Here is a 26464-nt window from a genome sequence, read left to right as displayed (position 1 = left end):
TCATTGACATTTAACAAGGCATCTGACCCTCTGGGCCTTAGTTTTTCCATCAGATAAATGAACATATCACAACTTACCATTTAACCATCCAGAATTTTGTGCAGATGAATTAATATTTCAAAAGTTCACCTTATGTATTATTTATAACATGCCCATGTAGTGTTTGGCACTGGCCTGTCACTATAAAGGTTTTAAACTACTTAACTACAAAGAATTATTATTTCCTATTTGAAGTGTCCTTTTCTCTTCCTCCTAGAACCTTTCTTTAAACTTTGTTTGTGTTCCCAAGCACATCTGTATGGTTTTCATTGACTTTTTAAGGACCCTTTATTATGTATTCAAGATCATGATTTGACACTATATGATATATTCAGTAATGAGTGTTTACAGTGATTCAGATTTTGATACGAAAATGTCGGCAGAGACCTCAAGGGCAGAAGGCTAAATATAACTACTTCCAACATTTTCCTCTCCACCCACCTGAACCCCAAGCTTGTAGAGCTGTCATTTTCCTCTTCTTTCTGTCTCCTTCATTTTTCATTCATAAGAATCAGTGTTTATGAAAGAGCCATCCTGAGCACATATTCCTTTTAGGAAAGAAACAAGAAATATTTTACAAATGACATTGAGGTATATTTGAGTGTGTGGTGAGTTACTGATAGGAACTTAATGATATTTGCAGCAACTGCGGGGAGATGGTTAGAATTTAAGGGAGGGGATGGGAATGACAAAATAGACCCCAAAAGACTAATCATATTATATTGTTAGATGGAGTGATAAGCAGTGACTATTCAAGATTTGAAGTCAGAAGAGATACTATGTTTTAAGTAGCTTTAGTATGACATTTGGGGTCTGGTTATTTTTGTGTCATTTTGGAAGCAAGATAGGTTCTGTTTATCATTTATAACAGCTCCATATCAAAAATTTCACCTCAATTTTCCTTATTTTGTTATTACTCGAGAGATTCTATTGTATTAAAAAACACTAAAGAAGAACTGGCCTGTTTCACTTTAGGACACAGACCTAAGTCACAATTCTGCAGCTATCTGCAAGTCTCATATCCCAGGACAGTGAGCCCTTCTTTGAATGCTTTTCTTATACTGTCATCTGCAGTGCGCACACCTTTAGACCTATGAGTGTTTTTGGAGCTAAGGACTATACAGATGTCCTCTGATGTCTTCTCTAAAGGAAATAACTTGAAAGATCATCTGTTGTCCTTTTTCCAACTAGATGGACATATTCCTGAACACGTGGATTTCTCATTTTTCTTTTTAAAATGTTTTTATTGTTATTAATGCTTTTGGTTGTTTTCAGAAATAGTTTTTTCTCTGCCTACACAGCAAGCTATTGTTGTAACAAAAATTTAACAAGAAAGAGAATAAAAACAGGTCAGAAAAACAGCCAGTATATCAATTGAATTTGACAGAAGGTGCAGTATTTCTTATCCATAGTTCCCAACCTCTGAAATGAAAAGGGGAGGTATATTTTCTCAGCTCTCCTAGGCTGAATTCTGTCATTATAATTATTCAGTTTCATTTTATTGTCCTTTCCATTTACATTATTGTAGAAATTGTATTGTTTTTCTGATTCAGCACACTCTGAATTCTTCATGTTTATTATTGATAGTACTGTAATATTCTTTTAAAAATTGGATTTATGGGGCAGCTAGGTGGTGCAGTGGATAGAGCATCAGCCTTGAATTCAGGAGGACCCGAGTTCAAATCTGGTCTCGGACACTTACCACGTTCTAGCTGTGTGACCCTGGGCAAGTCACTTAACCCCAGCCTCAGAGGGGGAAAAAAATTGGATTTATTTAACAGAAATTGATTTTATCTCTCTCCTACCCCTACTTCCCACTATTGAAAAGGAAAAGAAAAACAAAACTCTGATAATATATTTGTTGTCAAACAAACAAATTCACACATTGGCCATATCCAACAGATTTTTTTTCTTATTCTATACCTTGAGGCCATCACCTCTCTGCAGGAGATAGTTATTATCTTTGCTATTTATCCTCAGAAATTATGGTGTGTCTTTGTGTTGATCAGAGTCCTTAAGATTTTCAAAGTTGTTTTTACAGTGTAGTTATTGTGTAAATTGTTCCCCTTATTCTACTCACTTCATCCTACTCAAGTTCATACAGTTTGGTTGCATTGAAAGCATCTGTTTAATCATTTCTGTGCTATAGTGGGATTCTATTCCATTTATCACCATCATTTTTGCTAGCATTTATATAATACTTTAAGGTTTGCAAAGCACTTTACTTTGAAAACTCATTTGATCTTCACAACAACCATGTGGCAAATTCTATTATTATCTCAGTTTTTAAAATGAGGAAACTGGGTAACAAATAGAATCACAGATAGTGAGTATCTCAGGGAAATGTGAACTCAAATTTTCCTGACCTGATGTTCCTGGTGCTGCATCCACTACTACTTAGCTGCCATAAATAGGCCATGATTTTTTCAATTCTTCCACAGTTGATTGTTACTTCTTTAGTTCCTAGTTCTTTGCTACTCAAAAAGCTGCTGTGAATATTTTTGTGTACATGGATTCTTTTCCTTTTCCTTTTTTTTTTTTTTTTTTTTTTTGAGATCTTTGGGGTTTAGGCCTGCCTATTAGTGGTATTCCTAGGTTAGCACGTATATACAATTTAGTGACTTTGGGGGCATAATTCCAAATTGATTTCCAAAATGGCTGGACCAATTCACAATTCCATCAACGTTGTTATAGTAATGTTCTACTTCCTTTATGTGCCATAATGTGCTTAAGCCATTCTACAGTTACCCAATTGTTTCCAATTTTTTAACACCACAAAATGTGTTTCTATGAAACTCTTCTTTCTCTTTCCCCCCCCTAGTTGGAGTAAATATATGGCTAACAATGGTACCTCTAGGACAAAGAGTATGGACTTTAAGTCACTTTTTTTTCCCCTGAGGCAATTGGGGTTAAGTGACTTGCCCAGGGTCACACGTAGCTAGGAAGTGTTTAGTGTCTGAGACCACATTTGAACTCAGGTCCTCCTGACTTCAGGGCTAGTGCTCTATCCACTGCGCCACCTAGCTGCCCCCTAAATCACTTTTAAAAGCATAATTCCATGTCTTTTTCCTAATGGCTAGATGAGTGCACATGTCGAACAGTGGTGCATAAGTGTACCTATAATACAGGCAGTTGATCCAACAATAATTATTTCCATCTTTTCCTATCTTTCTCAGTTTGCTGGGTGTGAAATGGAACCGCAAATGTATTTGTATTTGCCTGAATATTGTTTCATTTAGTTAATTATACAGAAATGTGCAATTCTTTTGCAAACCATTTATTTATAGTCATTGATGCCTTAACCATTGGGGAATGACTTTTAGTCTTTTATATCTGTTCTGTTCTTTAAAAATTAGTTAAGAAAAGTCTGCCTGGTGGAAGATATGTATATTTTTCAAATTATTCCAGAGTACAACTTTTTCAGGGGTTTTTTTCCCCACAGTGGCTAAGTCTGATTGTTGGATGTTACTGGTACTTCACTATTCAAGTTTAATCTATGCTGTTTTGATATATAGTCAGCTTGTGAAACAATTTGTCAGAAAATGAATGCATAAGAAAATATGAGAAAATTATAATGAGGAGTGTTTTTCTAAATTTGGGTCTTTAAAAAAAAAACTGTCATAATGAAGTATATTTTAATTCATTTGTTTTTCTTTGTCCTCTCAGGTGGATCTCCTTATTTAGCAACCAAAATAAACGAAGCAAAAGACTTGCTAGAATCCAGCACCAAACAGTGATGCTCAAGGACTACTGTGATAGAAAGTGGAACTTTTAAAAGATGTAATAAAGTTCTGCAAAATTAAACTATACCATTGCTTTCTAGTTTATACATATATATAGAGAGAGAAATAGATTACCTGTTCTGGTTTTAATCTATTTGAAAATAAAAATAAATATACTGGTTTGTAATAACTTTTAGTTTTTAAAAATCATCTTGAAATAAATAGCTGTGATATTTCTTTGCCTCCCCCACACATTTCAAGGAACACCTACATGTTTCTGACATAAATTATCTGGCTGCAAAGTAAATAGACTAATGATCGTTTGCTGTATGGAAATTTTGCATTATTTTATTTTCAGACTTTCTATGTAGTTAATTTACATGGATTTCATGGGATGTATAGATGGTAGTGACTATACTGTAAAGCATTTTTGTTGATTTTCCCCTTCCCCTTTGACCCTCATTCCATGATTAGCGATGATTTTCTCATTTTTTTCTCATAGCAATTTCTAATTTTCACACACTGATTATACTCTTGTTTTTCCTGTTGCTCTTATATTACCTTCTGTAAAAGGACAAGTCTACCAGTATCAATTAGGCAAAATAATAATGTGAGAATTTTGGAACTGTATAATTTTGGGAACTGTATAGTTGACCAAGCCATATGGTCAATATGCAGTTCAAACCAGAACTTAATAGAATTCAATTCACTTCAGTTTTCCACAACTGTATATCCAGGACTGTACTTAAACAATGGGAAAGATACAGAGTTTACATGGGCCATAGGACAGCAAGGGGGCAGGCACCATGGACAAGAGTGTCGGAAATTCCAGGAGCTAGGGTCTTCCCCTTCCCCATCCTTAAGGAAGGGCTATTCTAGCCTTATGGTCTATTCCCACCTTCCCAATGATGGTGGACCTGTCCTATTCAGGTTTACCACATGAAATCCCTTCTAATTACTCCAAGGATTCCTTGGCTTTTCCATCTGCCCCTCAGCTGATCTCCTTTGTGTTGTTTTCTCCACCTACAATATAAACTCCTCAAAACCAGGAATTGTCCTTTGGTGATTTCTCTACTCTACACTGTCCTGGGCCCATAATAATAGATTTTTTTTTTTTTAATCCACTTATTCATAAACATAGAAACAAGTAGGAAAGTAATGGTTAGTTCTTTTTACCTACCAGTTGCGAGGACTCAACAATAGAGAGCACCACCACAGGCCTTCATTACCACCCATCCAGAGCTTGTAAAAGGCTACCTGTAGTTGGGAAGAGTGATAAAGTCAATCAAAGTCTTGCATTCCTATTAAGACCCTAGACTCCAGGCTTCCAAACACCTGTATCCAATTTGTGCCACAAGAGAAGGTGAGAAAATGAACATCACTTGTCTAACTTTTGTCCCCAGCTCCGGACTTTTGGTTTGTGGAAGTGAAAAAAAAATCAGCCATCCTATATTTCCCATATTACTCTCCAAGTCTCTTGATCCAGTGTTACAGGCTACCTTTATGAATATTCCCTTCCCTTGCTACCATTTTGTCATCCTCAGCCTTAACCCTCTGGCATTCTTAGGCTATGCCTTCCATTGGATTTTTGTTGTTATTGTTTGTCCTTTGTTCTTGAAGAGGACCAGGACATCAGGGAGGGCTCTCCGTGACATACACATGAATTGGATTTAAGTCAGGGAGGCTGGGCAAGGTCACCTGCCTCACTTTCCTGCCCACCCCCCCTGCCTCCCCGAGCCATCTGGGTCTGTAATGCAGGAGAAACTGAGCCAAGATAAAGATTAGAGAGTATTTAATATTTTATTTGAAAGGGAGAGATTTACTGGGACTAAATGGATCTATGGTTCGGTTCCAGGACTGAGTGAGACTATCGTCTCCAAGAATCCAGCAACAACATGAGTTCTCAATGACATATACACATGGCTCAGATACAGGGGGAAGACTGAGGCAAGGGCGGAGTCAGGGTGCTGAGAGCGGGAGCAGGACTATGGATCTGATTCTGACAGGATGGGGGGAGGCTTTCTGGTAAGTAGGGAAGGGCAGGGGTCATGATGTCTAAGAAGGTCTTTTATCCTTATCAAATATTCTGATGATTAAGAGGGAGGGGTAGTTTTAGAGAATTGAGCAGAACAATTAGAAACTCAGGGTAATTAGGGAAACTGAGGCAGGACAATAAAAGGGAACTGTGGCACAACATTCCACACTTTTCCGAATATTTAAATCATTGAATTACCTTCCTCTAGATACCTAGAAGGTTTTAGCACCATAATTTTGATCAACCCTATGTAAAGCACATAAGCCAAAATAAAACTAGAAAAATGCAAGGACTTATGGCAAGGACAAGTCTCTCCCTGACAACCCCAGAGTTAATCAGCAATACAAAGGCTCCCTGTTACAAGCAGGTCAAGTCCTCTGCAGTTGGGGCACGATCCCAGCCAGAGAATCCAGTTTGAGATGGACAGCGCACTCTGAGTTAGGTCTATGGTCATTTGTGCATTTAACTCAGCCTCTGCTTATACAGGGAGTAGCAGTGCTGAAGACCATCCTGCTGCCCATCCTTAGAGAGGTTCCCCAAGTCTGTCAGGGACTCCAAAAGGAGGAAAAAGTGGGGCCTGGAGTAGCTCCACCTGTCCCTTCTCAAGAGAACAGGAGCTGATACCAGGAGACAGATTTCTAAGCAGATTATGCAGTTAGACCAAGGCAGGTAACCCCAAATTCTTAGAGGCCTGATAACAAACTGCAAGGTCCTTTGAGAATGCTGAACTACTAATTAAGGACCTGGGGTAACAGGAGTAGAGAAGTAGATCAGAGAGTTGGCCAGTCCCAGGGCAGGTGCCTGATTTCTGGTTGTTTCTAAAGAATAATCCCAAAAACTGAGTCTGCCAGGGCAATTCCAACAGAATAAGGGGTTCCAAGTTAAAATATAACCAACAAATCATAGTCCAGTAAATTTTAAGCTAGAAGTAAAAACAAAAAGGACTGTTTAAAGGATTTCTAGAAAAATACACCAGTTTCCCCAATTTCCTATCTCATCCTCTTTTTTCTCACAGAAAGGAATTATCAAGTGACCATTCCACATATAAATCCCAAGAGTGAATCAAAATTCCTATACTTAACAGACTAGTACAGTAAGTTTCCTAAAAATCCCTCAAACAGAACAGCAATAGTTATTACATAGTTTTAACAATTTCCATCCTAAATCTTAAACACACAGTAATAGATGACCTAGTCAGAGTTCCCAAATTCCCCACATCAGTCCCTCAGGGGTAAGGGTAAAGCCTTATTCAAAACTGCTTCAGGCTGGGCAGGAGACTCAGTCCATGCAGAGGATCCTGTGGTGTGATGTGATGGCAATCAAAGCCGATCTAGGTCCCAGAAGCAAGTCAATACCTGTAATTTGACCAAAATCTAGCACAACAAAAACAAAAATCTAACAAATAAAGGTTAGAACAGTCTGAGAGTCTACAAGGACTGCTACAAGATGTGGGGAGGCCAAACTAGATTGGCCGGCAGCTTCCTATGTGAGGAGATGCTTGTCTCACAGGCAAAAGGCTGTCAGCTATAGTCCCCATAAATAAATGTCCTCTCATTATTTAGAAACTTTAAAAAAAATACTTGAATATCATACACACAATATCCAGTAACAGATAGATAACCAGAGTAAATACTTATTTGCCCAAGTATTTAGGATATAATGATTGCATATAACCAGATTGGAAACATCAAGGTATGACATAATTGAATTGCATTAACAGTTTTTATTGATCATCATTCCGATCATAGAAATCAGTCACAGGAGGAAAAAAATGCAGGGACACAACTATAACATAACATACGCAGTTAAAACTCAATTTTCAGCAAAATAGGATGAAATAGCTTTAATTCATTTTTACTCCAGCTAATTGTTCCACTAACTGTCAGAGGGTGGAGCTTTAAAAATCCCAAACAGCATTAAGTATAAGCCCAAGAAATTTTACTAACAATAACAAACCCCATTAACCAAAGTTTCAGATAAATCCTGAACAGATATTTAACATAACTTTATATTTATAACAGTAAGAATTTCTCAGTAAGTTCACTTCTTTCACATCTAAGTAGATGTTTTACAAGTGAACATTATACATACAAATCATTTTGCTTTTAAAATACCCAATACATAGATAAATATTCCAAATTACATATTGTCCATAACAAAAACATTTTCAAAAGGACCAAAAAAAAAAAAAAAAAAGAAAGAAAGAAACTTGTTTTCAGAGGCTCTCTAAATGACCTCAGGCTGACCCAATACAATACAATTTAATAAGAAATTTGTTTCAGTAAGTTCACAAGTTTTCTTGCATATTTAATAGAAACATTTTCAAAAGGACAAAGAAAAACTAATATTTTCAGAAGCCCTTTAAATGATGAGCATAACCTCGGGAAACAATCAATTAAACTTATACAGAATACCCAATTCTAATGAGGTTTAGGTTTGGGGGTTCCCTTCTGTCAGAACCAAATGATAAGGTCTAGTGGCAGGTTTGAGGTTCAGGGAACCAAATGGAGAGGTTTGGCTCCCCTGCACCCCCTTGGGATTCAGCACAAGGGTAGGGAGTTTTGGGAATCCCTTCTGGCGGCGCAGAGATTCTCTGTAAAAGAATTTACAGACCCGAAAACCTCGATTGATAAAAGAGGTTTATTATGGGGATTGGGAGGTCAGCCTTTGCTGTGTGTGAATAGAAAGGTTGAATTCCTTAGTGGCAAAGTCTGACAGAGAAGTTAAGTGTAGAGAAATTCTGACAGAGGGGCATAAAGTCTTGTTAGGGAAATAGGAGGATAAAGAGAGGGTAGCACTAGAAAAGAATCTACAAGCTGGATTTCAGCTTGAGCTTTCCCATGGCGAATGGCAGATTCACTAGGGGTTTGGCTAAAGGCACATTTTCTTCTCTCTTCCTCCTTCTCTCACACCATCTCTGTCTCTCTCCTCCCAATGCCTACTTGCTCAAACCTTCTCCGACATACTTTAAACATCCCAAACCAATAACCCTTCCGACTAGATGCTCCATTTAAACTGTTAATTGCTTTTGCAAAATCAATCTTTCTTGTCCCTTGTCTTTTAATCCTTTTTTTTTTTTTACTTCAAGATTCTCAAATAACTCTGAACCGAATTTCATAAAATTTATACATATACCCAACAGAGCTGACAAATTTTTAGAGCATAACTCATAGTTTACAAATTACCCATTGCTTCTAAAAAGCAACATACCATCTATGTAGAGAGATACAAACTCCACCTGCCCCCTAAGGTAAGCGACTGGCATTTTGTTTTAATAACCTACATTTTAACTTAAAATCTAATCAAATACAGCTTTAAATTCCCAATAATATAAAACTGCTTTTGCTATCATATTTCAAATAATGAATTTCACTAAACAGCATGGTTTCTTTCTCTCCTTTTGGGCCCATGTGGCCATTATTCCCAATGGACTTTTCCTAAGCTCCAACGTGGAGCATTCAGAAAAGTCAGACCTTTCTTGCTACATACTTTACCTAATTAGAGGCATGTGACCCCTTTCAAGCAAGTTAATAGAACTTCACTTTAATAAGCCGCTGTTCTTAAAATCTTATACTCAAATATAAACAACAATAGGCAACAGTAAAATTATTACCCCAATTTTAAAACTCCCCAAAAGAATACTCAGAACAAATCTGGCATGCAAAAGCAACAGTAAAATTAGTTCCCCAATTTTATAATCATTCTAAAATTCCTAATCTAATGTTTTCTCCTGCCTGAGTTTCAAAGCAATTAGCATAAACTCCTTTGTCCTCCAGAAGCCTTAAATGCCCAGCCCAGATCTGGCCAGGCTTGAATTTGAATTAGGTGAAGTTTTATTGCTCTTTCCCTCAGAAATCCTATTAGCTGGTTTTGAAAACTGCTCCAAAGGAAAAAAAAAACAAAAAACTATCAGCCAGTTAAAAAAAATACTTACAAATTAGTGCAACAAGTTAAAAGTTTAAAATCACAAGCAATTTTTATACTAAGACAATTGCAACATTGAAATAACCAATTCCCAAATTTCTTAATCATTGTTTTTAAACCTGTAGCAGAGCTCTTAATCAACAGGTCACACAGAACACAGACTGCACGGTTACCACATTAAACAAAACATTTAACACATAACCAGAGAGTGCCCAAAAAGGCGCTCAGAGTCAGATCAGAGCAGATGTGTCTTAGAGGACAGCCAGAGTGCCACACTGTGTCCAGTGGACACTACTCAGAAGTTAACCCCTGTCAGTGTCCTGTAATTCTGAGAGTCCAGATGCTAGCACAGACAGACAGAACGGGTAAACAGATTAGATTATGTCCTAAGACATCCAGACTTACTCTCCAGGCCAAGAACCCAGATCTTCAGCCTCCCTGAGGCCCAAGGGGGAGACTAGAATGTCTCTAATCTCTAATCTTGCTCTCATACCTCATTGGGACCTCCAAAATGTAGTGCAGGAGAAACTGAGGCAAGATAGATTAGAGAGTTTTTAATATTTTATTTGAAAGGGAGAGATTTACTGGGACCAAATGGATCCATGGTTTGGTCCCAGGGCTGAGTGAGACTATCATCTCCAAGAATCCAGCAACAACCTGAGTTCTCAATGACATTTGTATATACATGGCTCAGACACAGGGGGTAAACTGAGGCAGGGGCGGAGTCAGGGTGCTGAGAGTGGGAGCAGGACTATGGATCTGGTTCTGACAGGATGAGGGGAGGCATTCCGGTAAGTAGGGTCATGATGTCTAAGATAGAAGGTCTTTTATCCTTATCAAATATTCTGATGATTAAGAGGGAGGGGTGGTTTTGTAGGATTGAGCAGAACAATTAGAAACAGAGGCAGGACAATTTAGGGAAACCAAGTCAGGATAATAAAAGAGAACTGGGGCACAATAGGTCCAGATAGAGATTGGGACGACTGGAGGTGACCCTGGATGCAGTGGAAGATTTTGAAGCTCTGTTGGCCTGATAACAAGCTTTTATTCATTTTACACTATTTCCTCACATGTTCCTTCCATCTTCCTGCACTCAGGGGAACCTGGCTTTTTCGAGAGATATCATCCATGGCTCCTGAGTGCACCTTTTTTATTGTCTTCCAACATTCCAGGTCAGGAAAAGGAGTCACCTCTAGTCATAGATTTAAACTTGTAAAGCACTTTGGAGACCAGCAAGTCTACCTCTCCATTTACAAATGAAACTGAGGCGCGAGATGGAATTCAATTCAATCAGTCAGGCTGTCAAAAAGCATTAAGTTCCTAAGCACTAGGAATGTAAAAAGGCAAAAGACAGCTCCTCCTCTTAGGAGTGAGTACGAGACAGCAAGCAAACAAATACATACAAATACAGGATACATACAGGATGAATAGGGAATAATTAAAATAGAGGAGGCACTAGAATTAAAAGGGATTGGGAAAAGTTTCCAGTAGAAGATGGGATCTTAATTGGGACTTGAAGCAAGTCATTCCCCAGTCAGATGCTAAATCAATACTCTATGAATCACACACATTACCTTATTGACAAATTCCTACCTCTCCTCTTGAGTTTACTCCTAAATAGCTTCCCCACCATTCTCTCCTTTCTTATGGAGTTTAACCCCCTCTCTGGCTCATAAACTATCCATCCACCCTAACCCCTGCCTTTGCCCTTGGGAACATCAATATACATGTTGATATTCCTTAAAGTGCCTTGGGTTCCCTCTTCATTAACCTCCTTACCACCGGTGATCTGAACTTTAGATCCACCTTAGCCACATACAGCGGTTACCTGACTTTCACCATTGCCCAGAACTGGTGAGTCTGGAACTCTGAAATTTCTGATCCCAACTAAAGAATTTTCCTTTTTTGCCCCATCACTCCTATCACACCTTTTTTTTTTTTTTTTATGAGGAGGGGAGTGGTTATGGTTGTGACAGAGTTTAGGGGGAGGAAAAAGAGCAAAGCAGTTTTATTGAGAATTGTGAAAATTATAGTATTTAAAAAGTGTTTGGGGCAACTTTTCTCCTCCAATTTTTTAGCTCCCTTCTCCACTCCCTAAGTCTGTCCAGTGGAAAATCCTGGATATTTTTCATCAAAAGAACTGTGTTCCACTCCCAGCTCTGCTATTAACTACCTGTATGATCTTGGACAATTCAGTGAGAAGATTGGTCTGAAGAGCCTGTGATAAGTCTGTAGTCCTATTGTTTTTGTCATTGTTGTCACCTGTTAGTCTATTTTTCCCTGATCTGACTTCCCTTTCCTCCTCTTGATATCTTGATCCTAGAGTTTTCCAACCCAACTTCACACTGCCCTCCACCATTACATCTCTCACCCTCCTGTCCAAACACCATCCCCAACCCTCTCCGTTCCTTCTTGTGTGGAGCCGATCGCATCCGAGCAAATACTCCAACTGTGCCAGTTGGATACACTTTAAATTTATTTAATTTCAACTGTAACCTCCCTGCTACATGAGAACCTTTTTATTATTCTCTTATTGAATCTCTATTACACTTCACACCATGGATAGCCCAAACCTTTTATCATCTCAAGTCATTTATGCTATTCATCCCTATTTTCCCTCCCTTCTCTCCCTCAGCAAAAGATATTATTACTCCTTTTAAGAAGAATTACATACTTTTTGCAAGTCTGATTAAAGTGGCGGTAGGTGGAAAACAACTCTATTGACTCAAGATTTGCATGTCAGAAAAATCTGAAAGGACCCTGGAGAAGCAAAGATCTTGTGAAGCTGTGAAGGGCAGGATTTAATTTATTTGTCCTCCAAGTACTGTGCATGAGTAATTGGTTCTTGATGTTATATTTTCAATTTCCTCCATGTGGTTATTTCTTTCACTGACACAGTCCTCAACTTGTCCATGTTTTCTTGTGCTATTTAATTCCTATCCATGTTTTTCCTAAGTCTAGCATATGGGATCTACCCAACCCACCAGATGCCATCTTTTTTACTTTTTATATCTTTATATCTTTGGAGTACCAGTGTTGTTCATATATTGACTGTGTTTTTGTCTTGCTGGATATCTGCATCACCTCATTTTACAATCCTTCAATTTTTGTTTTTTCCACCACTTATGTCATACAAGTTATCATTGGTAACATGTTACAGCCTACTTATGCACAATAATATGCACTTTTCCCCCCTTCCAATTAAATTTTGAGTTAGTTGTAATCTTTATTCTGAGGTCAGTGTGCCATTATTTAGAGATATACCCTTGAGATTATTGGTTTTAAAGAAATGAATGAATGTGACACAAATAGTAAGTAATTTTGGCTTATCAAAAATATTGTACAGTCTAATCTACTGTTACTTAGTTCCTATTCTGGATCATTTTCTCCCTTTCCAAGATAAAATAATCATTAGTAATAATAATAAATAAATAGCTAGTATTTATATAATAATAAAAGCAATAGCTAATACTTTATATAGTACTTTAAGATTTGCAAAATTTGACCCTCAATAATCAATTAATATTTATATTCATGTATTCATTATATATATATTAATTTTACATTAATATATAGATATTGATATTTATATTGCTTATCTATTATATGTCAGGCATTGGGCTAAGTGCTGGAGATACAAATAAAAAAAGAAAGTCTCTTATCCAAAGTACTACAGATCTTGTGAGAAAGATACCACACAAAAGGAAGTTCAAAAATGGAGTAGGAAAGTATATGGTAGGAAGGGATCATGGTGAAGCTAAAGAAATGCAAAACGAGTGAACCTGCAATACTATTGCCCCCCATTTACAGATGAGGAGATCCAGGCAAACAGATTGAGTGATTTGTGTGGGGTTACACAGTTAATAAGTGTCTTTTAAAACAAGTCTTCCTGATTAAAGGTACATTGTACCATTTAGCTGCTCCCCAAATACTAATTAACTAATTTGAGAGATTATATAGTTCTATACTATAGTCTGGAAAGAATGCGGTTTTTTTTTTCATCCATTAAAACAAAAGCAAAATACCAGAGTGAAAACATGAATTTAAGAACAAAATAATCCTTTAAAAACCATTTATTCCTACTCCCTTATTTTTTAAGAAAAGTGAATCTATTTGCCCATGGTCCCAAAGATAGCAAGTTGCAAAGCCAGGACATCAAACCCAGTATTCTCTCCGTTCTGTCCAACCATAACTTCTGCGTGGCAGAGGCTTTCATTAATGTGTATGTATGTATGTATTTGTGTGCATATGTGCATATGTGTGTATGTGTATTTTTAAAGAGAGAAAAATAAGAGACAGAGAAAGATCTTCTCTTCTTAGTCAGTTTGATCGCTCTAGAAAATTGTCTTATAAGAGGACACCTATTTGCTTCTAGTATTTTTATTGAGAATCCCTCAGTTCCCAGGGTGATTATTGTTATAAAATTTTTATAGAACTGAGAAAAAATACATATGGGCCAGAATACTAATGTCTTGGGGGCAAGGGAGGATGGGAAGAGAGGAAGAACTAAACAATCTTTTCCATTCTTTTGGTGTCACCAACTGCCCATTGAACATTTCTACCTGGATGTCCTATTGCTATTATTCAATTGTTTCCCTTGTAACTAACTCTTCACGACCCCATTGGGGTTTTCTCAGCAAAAAATACTGGAGTGCTTGGCCATTTCCTTCTTCAGCTCATTTTACAGATGAAGGAACTGAGGCAGACAGGATTCAGTGACTTACTTAGAGTCACAGCTGGGAGGTGTTTGAGATCAGATTTGAACTCAGAAATGTGAGTCTTCCTTACTCCAGATCTGACTGCTCCAAGGGAGTCTCAAACTCAGCACATCAAAAAAGAAACTCCCTCTTTTCCCCAAGTCCACACCTTGTATAAACTTCCTAGCTTCTATCAAGAATACCCTTTTCTTCCCAATAACTCAAACTGACAATCTTGGAGTCATTCTCAACTCTTAACTGTCCCTTTCTCACCCTATATATCCAAATGCTTGCTTTGTCATTTCTATGCCCATAACACCTCTCAGTTCCATCGCCTTCTCTATTCACACAGACACCTTCCAATTCAGACCCTTATCACATCTCTCCTAGACTATTGACACATCCTCCTAAGTGACTGGCAAGCCTCAGATCACCACCCTCTCCAATCTATCCTCCACAGAGGTGCCAAAGTCATTTTTCCTAAATCACAGGTCTGACAATGATATTTCCCTGCTCAGTAAAATCCAGTAGTTTCCTAATACCCCTAGAAGGTATTTCATACTAGCATCAAAGAAAAACTCCTTAGAATTTAAAGTCCTTCATGACCTGACCTCCTCTCCAGCCTTATTATTCGTTCCTCCCCTTCATGCACTCTTCCTTCCAGCCAAGCTGTTCTTATCTTACTCATTCTATGTCCCATTTCTTGTATTTTGGGATGCACTTTTTACCTCTATTTTTTAGAATTGCTAATTATTTTTAAAACTAATTCAAGCATGATCTTCTACTGTCCCCCTTCCTCCTGCTAGTACCATTCTCTCCCCCAAATTAGCCTTTGATTAGCAATATGGACTTCCCTGAAGAGGGAAGGATTTGTTAAGGATGTGTCAGGTGCAGTATTAAGCTCTAGGGATACAAAAAGAGGCGAGAGACAGTCCCTGTTCTCAGGAGAGACAACATGCAAACAAATACATGCAAAATATGCTACACAAGGAAAAATGGCTGTCCTTTATTCTCAAACAGGACCAAAATGATGTCACTATGTAGAAGTCAAGGTTGATCAATCAGTTGATTAGTTCTTGTCCTTAGTTTTTGAAATGAACTAAATGTTAGAGTTGAATTACAGTGTCTGACTGTGGCTGATTAGACCAATTCAAGCACAGAATGCTCTGCTACAGGTCGGACACTAATTGTCCTTAAGAATTTCTGGGCTGGATTCTCTCACTTTGTGCATCTCATGTTTCCTTTGGGTTGGTTCAATTCTGCTTTGCTCATAGGAGCATAGCATCTTCTCCAGTGAGAGCGCGCCATGCTGAGTGGTTCTGCTCTAGTGTCTCCCATGTCATATAATCAATTCTTATTTATTATCAATTATATAACCCTATAATTAGCACTTAAGAGAGACCTTGAGAGAGTCCTTGTATCACTTTTTCTGACCATCTTGTGAGCACTTGCCCTGGGTGAGTTCTCCATAAAATAGTCTTTTTGGAAAGTACATTTGGCATTTGAAGAATGTGATCAGCCCAATGGAGTTGTGCTCTCTGCAGTAATAAATGAATACCAGATAGTTTAGATTGAGAACAATCCTCAGTGTCTGCTATCCAGTCCTGCCAGGTGACCTTAAGAATCTTCCTACAACAATTTAAATGGAAGCTCTTCAGTTTCCTGACATGGCACTGGAATACTGTCTAAGTTTCACAGGCTTATAACAATGAGATCAGCTCAATGGCTCTGTAGACCTTCATTTTTAAACATTTTTAACTAATATCTCTCCTCCCTCATACTTTCCTTCAGAGCCTTCCAAGCACTAAGTTAGCTCTGGAATGCATTTGTGTCAAACTCATTTTCAATGGGTAAATCCCTGGAAAGTATACTGCCAGTACACACCTCACGTCTTTTAGACTAAAGATGACAGGAAAAAAAAATGATAAATGTTGGAGGGGATGTAGGAAAACTGGGACACTACTACATTGTTGGTGGAGTTGTGAACTGATCCAACTATTCTGGAGAGCAATTTGGAACCATGCCCAAAGGGTTATCAAACTGTATATTCACTGGCTCTGTATCCCAAAGATCATAAAAAAGGAAAAGCACCTTTTGTGCAAAAATATCTATAGCAGCCCTTTCTGTAGTGGCAAGGAAATGGAAACTGAGTGTATGTCTATCAGTTTGGGGAATGGCTGAATAAGTCATAATATATGAATGTAATGGAATATTATTGTTCTATCAGAAACAATGAGCAGGCTGATTCCAAAAAAGCCTGGGAAGACTTACATGAACTGGTGCTAAGTGAAGTGAGCAGAACCAAAAGAACAAGCAGCAAGATCAATTGTGATAGACTTGGCTCTTTTCAAAATTGAGGTGCTTCAAGGCAATTCTGATAGAGTTGTGATAAAAAGAGCCATCTGCATCCAGAGAGAGAATTATGGAGACTGAGTGTGGATCACAGCATGGTATTTTCACTTTTTTGTTGTTGTTTGTCTTTTTTTTTTTCTTTCTCATTTTTTCCTTCTTACACAGCACGATAAAGGTGGAAATGTTAAGAAGAATTACATATGTTTAACCTATATTGTATTACTTGATTATAGGGGAGGGAAGATAAGGAAGGGAAGGAGAAAAATTCTAACACAAGGTTTTTCAAGGGTGAATGTTGAAAACTATCTTTGCATATATTTAAAAATAAAAAAGAACTTTAGTGATAAGGAAGTGATTAAGGTACATTGCTTCTGACTGTGGCTAATCAGATTAATACAATATCAGAATGTTCTACCATAAGTTGGGCACAAATAGTCCACATGAAAATTTGGGGTGGAGTTTTCTCTAAATTTGCATATCTAATTTTTCCTTTGAGCTACTGTAATTCTGTTTCACTCATAAAATGACAGCTTCTTTGATGAGCAGGAAAAATAAATAATTAAAAGAGAAAAAGCACTAGAATAAGAAGAGTTGGGAAAGGCTTCTACAATGTGGGACTTTACACACAAAATGTCTATGTAAGCTGGAGAGGGTATAGATAGAAACAAGAGAATAAATACATATTTAGTTAAATACAAGATAATTTAAGAGGAATGGCATTAGAGTTGGTTGATGAACTTGTTGAAGACGTTGCTTGAGTAGTTCCTTGAAGCAAGAGAGGGAGTCTATAGGTCAGAAATAAAGGAAGTATGTACATTCCTTGAAAGGATGTACAATTTCGTGTTTGAATGCTCAGTACCTCTTATGATGCTTTGCACAAAGTAGGCTACTGAGATTGATTGATTTACTGATGAATATTCAATTTTTTTTATTAATCTTGAACTTCCAATCTAAATACTCTTAAAACTGTGTCATTTTAAGCATGAATTTGCACATGTATTTGGGAAGCAGCATCTTTTGCTCTTTACAACATCCTGCTTGTTCCAAAATTCTGTGGATCTTGAAGTTATAGAGTTCAAATGTGGTAGCTTTTCTAATATTGCTGATAAGAATATAACAATACAGATCTCTTTTTTCATTTTGGGTCCATCTCCAAGTGCTTTGAGAATAATTGGATTAACTGAATCTCATGCTAGACTCTCTTTAGAGACCTTTTTAGGTCTTTTTAGATTTCTTTTGAGGTCTTTTTAGATCCTCTTATCATATACTTTTCACCATTTTGTAAGACAGACCTCAGTGTTTCCTATCATGTTCCTCCATGATATTTTCCAAAAATGAGCATGTATTCTAACTTTTTGTTGCCCTTGAGTGCCATGTTTCTTTCTTTGAAAATATAATTGTGTGCTGATTGAGGTGGTTTATGAGTTATTTTAGCCTTTTCATTATGGAAAATGTTTTAATTCAGTTAAACTTCTCTAGGAAAGAATGATAATCCCAAAATCAGAGAGGTAGAAGGAACCTCACAGAGCTCATTCATGCCTCAGACAAGAGTCATCCCTACAAAATTGCTCCAACAATGATATCCAGCATTTACTCAGACTTCTCATGAATGGGGAGTTTGCTTGTCCTCTGAGGCAGCCTCTGCCACATTTGGAGAGTTCTATTTAGAAGGCTTTCCTTCACCTTCACCGGGTGTATTTAATGTAAATGTTTGACAAAAGGTTCTCAAAAATAATGTATGCAGGAAATATTTTTTCAGATTATAGTTATCCTTTTACATTGTGACTTTCCCCATCATGGTTCAAATATATTGCAAATCAGCATAAGAAATTAAGTGGGGGAAGTTTTTGATGATACACAAAGGCCAGCAGATGGCACATACATTTCTGAATTACTAAATTCAGAAATGCATAATATATGCATACATACTATTATATGACATCAATATATTTTATCTTTTAATACCATAACAATTCAGACTTCTTCTCTGAAGGGAGGGTCAAAAAATTTTATACCAATTTTTCAGCTTGTAATACACACTATGTAATTTTCATTATGATCATTTTCTTAAGTCTAGAAACAATCAATAAAAATAAAAAATCAATCCTATACAAAGAGACTGAATGATTTACTTGAAATCCTATGGAAACTCTCGACCAAAGCAAAAATGAGATTCTTTTTTTGTAAGTATACTCAGGTTTGTTTAAAAATCAACAGAGTATAAGGAATCACAAAGTGGGCTGCATAGGGCCAAAACATTCCAACGCTGTTTCTGACAGGGCACTAAGGAATAGGAAGTTTTCACTCAAGCAACTAGAGGGGCACCCAAGTGGAAGGAGCAACCAGGTAGCATAGTGCATAGAGTCAGGAAAATTCATCTTCCTGAGTTCAAATATGGCTTTAGATACTTAACAGCAATGTGACCCTCAGCAAGTCACTTAACTCTGTTTGCCTCAATTTCTCATTTGTAAAATAAGTTGGAGAAGGAAGTGGGAAGTTACTGCCAAGAAAACTCCAAATGGAGTCATGAAGAAAAATAATCCAACACAGACAACAAGAAGGCAACCACCCAGATACCACTAACTTCTCATAATAGCCAATTACATATCTGCTATTCACGGGTTTATTTGAATTTTTTGTGGGGGGGAAATCTAACATTTTGGAAACTATGCTTTTATCCTTATGCCACCTCCTGAGGGTAACCATTTTCACACAGAGAACAGAAAGTGGTTTCTAGGCTTCAGCAACAGAAAGAGAAGTGAGATCAATCCTTAATTCTATCAGAGGATCCCAACATTTGCACCAATGTCACAAAACTGGAAATGGATTATTGAATTGAAATGATTGGATCCTGGTCAATGAGAAGATCATGAGATTATGGCCTCTAGTGAATGTTGCAAGGATTTGTCCTTGCTTCTTTTGGGTTTGACGTTCTTATCAGTGATTTGGAACTTTGCACTGATGATAGATATATGAAATTTGGATATAATAGGAAGTTGAGAGAAGTAGCTAACGTGTGGGATGACAAAACCTATATCCAAAAATATCTAATTACAATGATGAGCTAAATGTAGTAAGTTGAAATTTAATAGAAAAAAATATTCCTTCACTTTCATTGAAAAAGTCAATTTCACAAATATAGAATGAGGAAGTCATGTCTGGACAACAATTTGTGTGAAAAAAACTTAGGGGTTTCAAGATACTGCAGGCTCACTATAAAACAATTCACAACATGTATGACAGCTAAGGAATTAATGTCAACTTTGGCTGCATTTATATGATAGCTCCCAGATCAAGAAATGTGATAATACCACTGTGTTCTGTCTTGGTCAGGTTGTTGTTAGCCCTGGGTACCATATATTCAGAAGAAGAAAGACAAACTGTAACATGTCCAAAGAAGTATAACCTTGATGGAGAGGTGACTTGAAACTGTGATAAACCAGTGGCTGATCTGGCACAGCTGTGTCTTTTCACTTTCTCCTTTTTTTCTCCCCATTTCCCACAATCTCCACCACTCCATCCCCCATATTTTCAGTTTAAAGTCCTCCCAACCGGTTTTGGCAATCTACAGGAAAATGCAGCCTTCCTAACCCTCATTAGACACATTGCATCCTAAATCTCTTGTCATCATTTAGATAAAATGCCAAATCGCATTTGCAGACACACTCTTCATCCTATGAACATATTATCTTAACTGATAACTTTTCTAGTTTCATATGAATTGTTCAGAATCTTTTAAGATTTCCCCTGGTAATTTTGTGTAGGATTTTTAGGTAGTTCATCTCCCTAGGATTTGCTTGATCTGAATAATTACCCTCTCAGTAATAGATTACTGTAATCAGAGAATGTTTGCGTTTTAGTTTTCTGTCCAGCAATCTGAACAGCTTTTTATCTTTTAGAGCTACTTCCATTATGTTATGCACCAATTCTTAACTATCATTTCCTAGCTACTTCTCTCAGACTTTGAGCTGGCTATTAGAATGTCTTGGAGTTTTTTATTCTGAATAGACCAATCATTTAAGTATTATATTTGAAAGCAAGTGGTGTGGAAGTGAAGCAGTTAGTTGGAGTTTAAGCTTAGTTGAAAATAGCCCAATGAGCTTTTTAGGTAGAAGCTGATCAGTAGCTATTCTGCCAATTATGATACACCAGAGACTTGGATTTTAGCTGGGTAATTAGCATCAGCTCTTGGGTATTTATTCACAACATTTTATTCAAATGGATCATACTCTGCAGCAAATCTTACTGTCAAGTTCTTATTATGTATCTCCTCTGCTTAAGTTTAAGGTATCTGTTCTGCTGAAATGCAAATGTCTATATGCATTTGTGCTTGCCTCTGGAATAGATCTAGCAGCCCAAAGGTACAATAAAGCGCACACACACACACACACACACACACACACACACACACACACACCCCACATACCTCTGCACCTACACAACAAAAAATCTTTCCTTGGCCCAGATCAGGTATATAGCAAATAAGGATTCCAGTAAGACAGACAGAGACAGACAGACAGAGAGTCACAGATAGAAAGACACTGACTTGGTTTTATCTAAGAAATAATGTTGGTCTGTAAATGCTCAGGATGCTATGAGAAAAAAACAAGAACTTGAATTCTGGGAGCTGAATGAAGAAATCAGTTGTGTTTTCAATGCATTCTAAGTGGTCTTTCTAATATAGTTTCATTTTGTTGTGTGAAGTCGTATGGCTTTTTGAAATACAAGCTACAACCTTATTTCAAATTAAAATGTAAGTAATTTTAGATTATCCAGTTTTTTAAAACTTTCTATGCTTCTTCTCCAGACAAATTTCTGATTTGCAAATCCCTCCCATGTCCTTCCTCTTTTCCTGCCCTCCCCCTCCTTTCTCCTTTTCCATTCCTCCTTTCTCTCCTCTTCTCATCCCGTGTTCCCTTTCTCTCCCATCTTCTTATCCCTCTCCTATTCCCACTCTGCTCCTCTCCTCTCAAGTTTAAAACCACCAGTGACCTTCTAGTCTCTTTCTCGAGAATCTCCAATCTCCTCTTCTGTAATTTATATGTGAAAATTTTCAATTTTTTTTTTTTGTCCTAGGACTGATCTCTTTTTAGTCAGGGGAGAGCTTCAAATCTCAGTGTGTGTGTGTGTGGGGGGGGTGATATTAATTTTATGTCCACCAAGACAACCTAAATAATATGAGCCAAAGTCGGGTTTGGGCTAAAATGAAACACATGAGGAAGTATTGTGGTTAGATTTTTTAGACATAACATGTTTCCTGAAAAGTTGTGAAGTTCTGGATTCTGGTTTTTCTAAGTAGGCGCTATAAGTGATCTGGACTGCTGCCCACCAGCAAATTGCTCTGCATGGTAGACAGCGAAAATGTTCCCTCTAATGATTTTTATGAGCTGAATAGCTATTGTTCCCAGCTGAATGATCTTCCTTTTTTTTATTGTTGCTGAGCAAAAGAATTTATAAAAAGCTCACTTTTTTATTAAAAATCCCACTCAGTTGAAATGCAAGTTCATTTAATACTGTTCATCCCTCTTCTTGGTGTCTGAACTATTATACAGTGCCTAGAAGTATCGGACAACATTTTAGGACAGAATGGAAGAAAATGCATATCCACTCCAGGAGGAGTTTAGGATGCAAAATATAATTATTTAAGTTGGATTTTAGCCAGAAGTTTTAAATTAGTATCTTGTCCTGGAAGGGAGAATGCCCCTCTGAAAAAGGCAATGAATATAGGTGATGAACCTCTAAAGTTTTCCTGAATATGGATAATAAATCACCTGCTAGAGAATGGTGCTGAAGCATCTCTTCAGTGTAGACATCTCCTACTAATTTAGTTGAGGTACCAATGCCATTGTCTGAATGACTAAATCTGGTGAATGGAATGATCCCCTTTGGATCCATACAGCAGTACTGCCTTCCCCCCCAAAAAAAGTTGTGACTGATGTCCAGAAAGTCTTCAAGTAAGCCCACTGTCTTTAATCTACCTGGATCACACACAGAAACTAGATCATTGCACAGTGTGATCATTATCAGGTTACAGTTACTGCTCTTACTGTTGGTGGTTCTGATTTTTTCATGTAAATATGGACAGAGTATTGTTCATTCTTCCTCTTCAAAAAGGACCAATGATCTCATGGAAAGATATCTTGGCTTGCTCGAGAACTGGATTTTAGCAAAGCACAATTTCACAAAATAGTCTTCCTCTTTCTTCCAATCATCCAAGCCCAGTGGCAAGACAAAAGTCAAGACTACGGACAATGTCCTGGGATACAGTGGATGACCTTTGTGTCTTCTATGTCTGATCAAGCTCTAAACATTTCAAAGTACCTTCTCCAACCACCTTCATGGCTTGTATGAACAAAGTGTTCTCAACCAACTATTCCATGAAGAAAGTCTTCACACGCTTGGCTAGACATACCTGTAATTACCAGAAAAGTATAAACCCAATTAGTTTACCTTCAACCTGAATTAGTGCTTCTACTAAGATGGTTTTTTACTAAGACATGTTGTCTGTCCTTTGTTCTCAAAGAGGACCATGACATCAGGAAGTGATACCATGATGTGCAAGTGATTTGGATTTCAGTGAAGGAGGACTGGGCAAGGTCACTTGCCTCACTTTCCCTCTAGAACCAACGGTCCAGTGGCCAGATATAGATCAAGACGAATGGAGATGGCCCTGGATGAAATGAAGCTTTCATGAAGCTACAGGAAGATTACAAAGGTGGATGAGTTCCCTGAAAAGGGGACAGCAGCTCTTACACCAGAGGTACTGGTCTTCCCTGACTTTTTAGAAAGCTTCTCAAATTATTCATTAAAATTAGGGAACATAAACACTGTCTTATTGGTGGTCACAATTTTGCCCTATGATCTTATGCTCTGGGCTCAGAAACCATCCAACACTAGAAAGTGCTTTTAACTCCTAGAGCAAGAAATGGAAAGCCAGGTAGGATAGAGATCTTTAATAGGATATTATTCTTTGAAACTTTTCATGGAAGAAAGATTTCATTTTCAAAAGAAAAAGCTATGAAAGGGGTTAAACAGTAGGTATTCATGACTAAGAAATGAACACTTAGAGGTGAGGGCAAGAAGTCTGAATGTATTTAAAAGGAGAGGGAGTTAGTAGATGATGAAAGAATTTAAAGCAAAAAAAAAAAAAATTCTACCAAAACAATGAGGAATAATATGTAACATTTGAAAGGACATTTTGATGTTCTATTAAATTCTAAAGAAATCTTTTTCTATTGATTTTTCCCATTTCTGAAATGCATCATTGGTCCCTGCTGTGCTTTCATTCAAAATGCAAAAAATTATTTTTTAACAAGGCTGTGGTTTGGCAAAAAGGCACTTATATGGATTTAATTTACATTCAAAGAATCGCTGAGTTCGAAGGGGCATCAGGGATCATAAATTCTAATCTATCTCTGAACAGGGTCCCCCTCCACCTACCATAGACCCCTTAAATGGTCATCTAGCATCTATTTGAAGGCCTCAAGTGGGAGAAGGAAGGATTCACTCCCTCCCAAGACAACCCATTTCACTTGGGAAGGCAATTCTTATTGTTAGTAAGCTTTTCATTAAATCAGCTTTCCTCTTTTCAGTTCCTGCTGGTAGTTTCTAGTTCTGTCCTCTGAGAGCAAACACAACACATCTGAATCCTTCTCCCATAATGCAATAAGATCAAAGTTTTCTCTTTTCCCCACAAAAGGAATCTATATTTCCTAAAATGCAACAAAACTTCCTCTAACATTGTAGAACATCCACAGAACTAAAGCTTTGAATGGCCCCTGGCTCAATAGCTTCTTGGTTATTTAAGGGAATAAAAGCCCCATTCCTGTGTAGTTGGAGTCCCTGCAACTTGGTAAAGAGCATTTTTAGCCTGGACATTTCCATATGGAACAAGGGACAGCAGCATCTATAGAATCTAAATGCTCGTTACATATCTTTGCTATATTAGGGCAAAGTAAACCTCCTTTTGTTAACTGCCCAAGGGCTTATAAGTAGCTCATTTTGCTGACCTTGAACCTGAACTAGCATGATGCTGACATCAAGCTCAACTCTAATATATGTAATAATGGTTCCTATATTGAGTGTCACAAATGTCTTAATTCAGTCTTAAGTTATTAATGCTTAATACTGCACTAGATTTTCAGAGAACTTGGGTACTCGAAGACTGCTATCATGTGTCCCTTAAGCTTTCTCTTCTCTAGGTTATACATCCTCAATTCCTTCAATATGGTGAGAACTTGGGACTGTTCACTGTCACAGTTGCCTTTTTTGGATGCTCTTTAGATAAACAATGGACTTCCTATTGCTCCATATAGCTAATTAGGACAAAGGGTCCTGTCCCTTCTTTTGACCTAGTTCTTGCTTCTCCTAGTGTAAATCTAGAATTGCATTTATTTTCTTGGCTTCCATATCTTACTGCTGACTTATAAACCCACCCCAGCCCCAGCTCTTCCTTTTTTAATCTCAGAAAAACTATTATCTAGCCATTCCATTTGAACATGCTCCCTTCACTTTTATTTTGGAAGTTGATTTCCCATTTATTCCTACAAAATTTAAATGAATTGGATTCAGCTCAATATTCTTCTCTGTTAAAGACTTTTTGAATTCTGCCTCTGTCGTCCAAAGGTTTAATGATCATTTTCAGCTCTGTTACATGATAAACATACCATCTATGACTTAATCCAAGTCATTGTTACCTTTGTAGAATATCTCAATTGGCCCAGAAGTATTAATGCTATTTTTTGTGTCTGGCCATTCATGCAGTCTTGAATCCTCTTACTTGTGCCATTACTTACTTTACCTCTCTCCAAACACACATTGCATCTCTTTTGTCAAAGAATTGTATAAATCTAAGGAGATGTAACTGGAATTATTATTTATATCTTCTGTCCCTAAAGCTAATCTTTTATTTAAAATTGTTTAAAATTTGTTTGAATTTGAATTTTTTTTTTTTGAGTTTGATGACTACATTGATGACTGCATTCCTTCATGATACTATGTATTTTATTTTGTCAAATGGGTCCATGATACAACAAAAATTAAGCACCCTTGCTCTAAATGTGTCTATTTCATAAGTTCATAGTTATAAAGACACCTCAGAGACTAGCTATCCTAACTTTTTCATTTGCCAAGGAGGTAACTAAAATCCAGATAATTAAGCCTTTTGCCTAGTCACATAGGTAAGCGTCAGAGGTGAGGAACATTGAGATTTTCTAATTGAAGATTCAGTAGTCTTTCAGCTGTACCATTTTGCCTTTCAATCTATAATGGAAGGATAGAAACAGGCATTTATTAAGCACCAACTATGTATCAAAGAACAAGGCAAGCATTTTACAAATAGTATCTTGTTTGATCCCTATTCAACCCTGGAAAATGGAAAGCTGTTATCTACTATTTTATAATTAAGAAAACTGAGGCAGACAGAGGTTAAGTGACTCAGAAAAAAAAAAAAAGAAAGAAAAAAAAAGTCACATACATTTGCTAAATTGGCATTAACTTACCTGTGTAACAGTGAATTTACCTTCATTCCTATTATTATCTCCTACCTCCTTTAACTTCTTTGTTGACACAAATTCAGCATCAGACTGACATAGTCTTAAATCTGATTCTACACTGAATTTATCTCTCCACTTTGCTTTAAAACAAGAATAAAATGAAAATGCTCACTCACACTTATATGTGATTGAAAATGGTAA

At 37.2% G+C, this 26464-nt stretch overlaps 1 protein-coding gene across 1 annotated transcript in view; it reads left to right on the top strand.

Moving 5' to 3' along the window:
• DNAJC15 (DnaJ heat shock protein family (Hsp40) member C15) overlaps positions 1-3848 on the top strand; it is a 53484-nt gene extending 49636 nt beyond the window's left edge. Inside the window, exon 6 of the mRNA XM_074299172.1 lies at positions 3706-3848. Within this exon, the coding sequence (XP_074155273.1) occupies positions 3706-3776 (71 nt within the window). The 3' untranslated portion in view covers positions 3777-3848. The remainder of the gene's footprint in view (positions 1-3705) is intronic.
• Positions 3849-26464: the final 22616 nt, after the last annotated feature.

The sequence above is a fragment of the Sminthopsis crassicaudata genome, chromosome 3 (genome assembly GCF_048593235.1).
Source record: "Sminthopsis crassicaudata isolate SCR6 chromosome 3, ASM4859323v1, whole genome shotgun sequence".
Lineage (NCBI taxonomy): Eukaryota > Metazoa > Chordata > Mammalia > Dasyuromorphia > Dasyuridae > Sminthopsis > Sminthopsis crassicaudata.
This window is presented reverse-complemented; position numbering and strand designations above follow the sequence as displayed.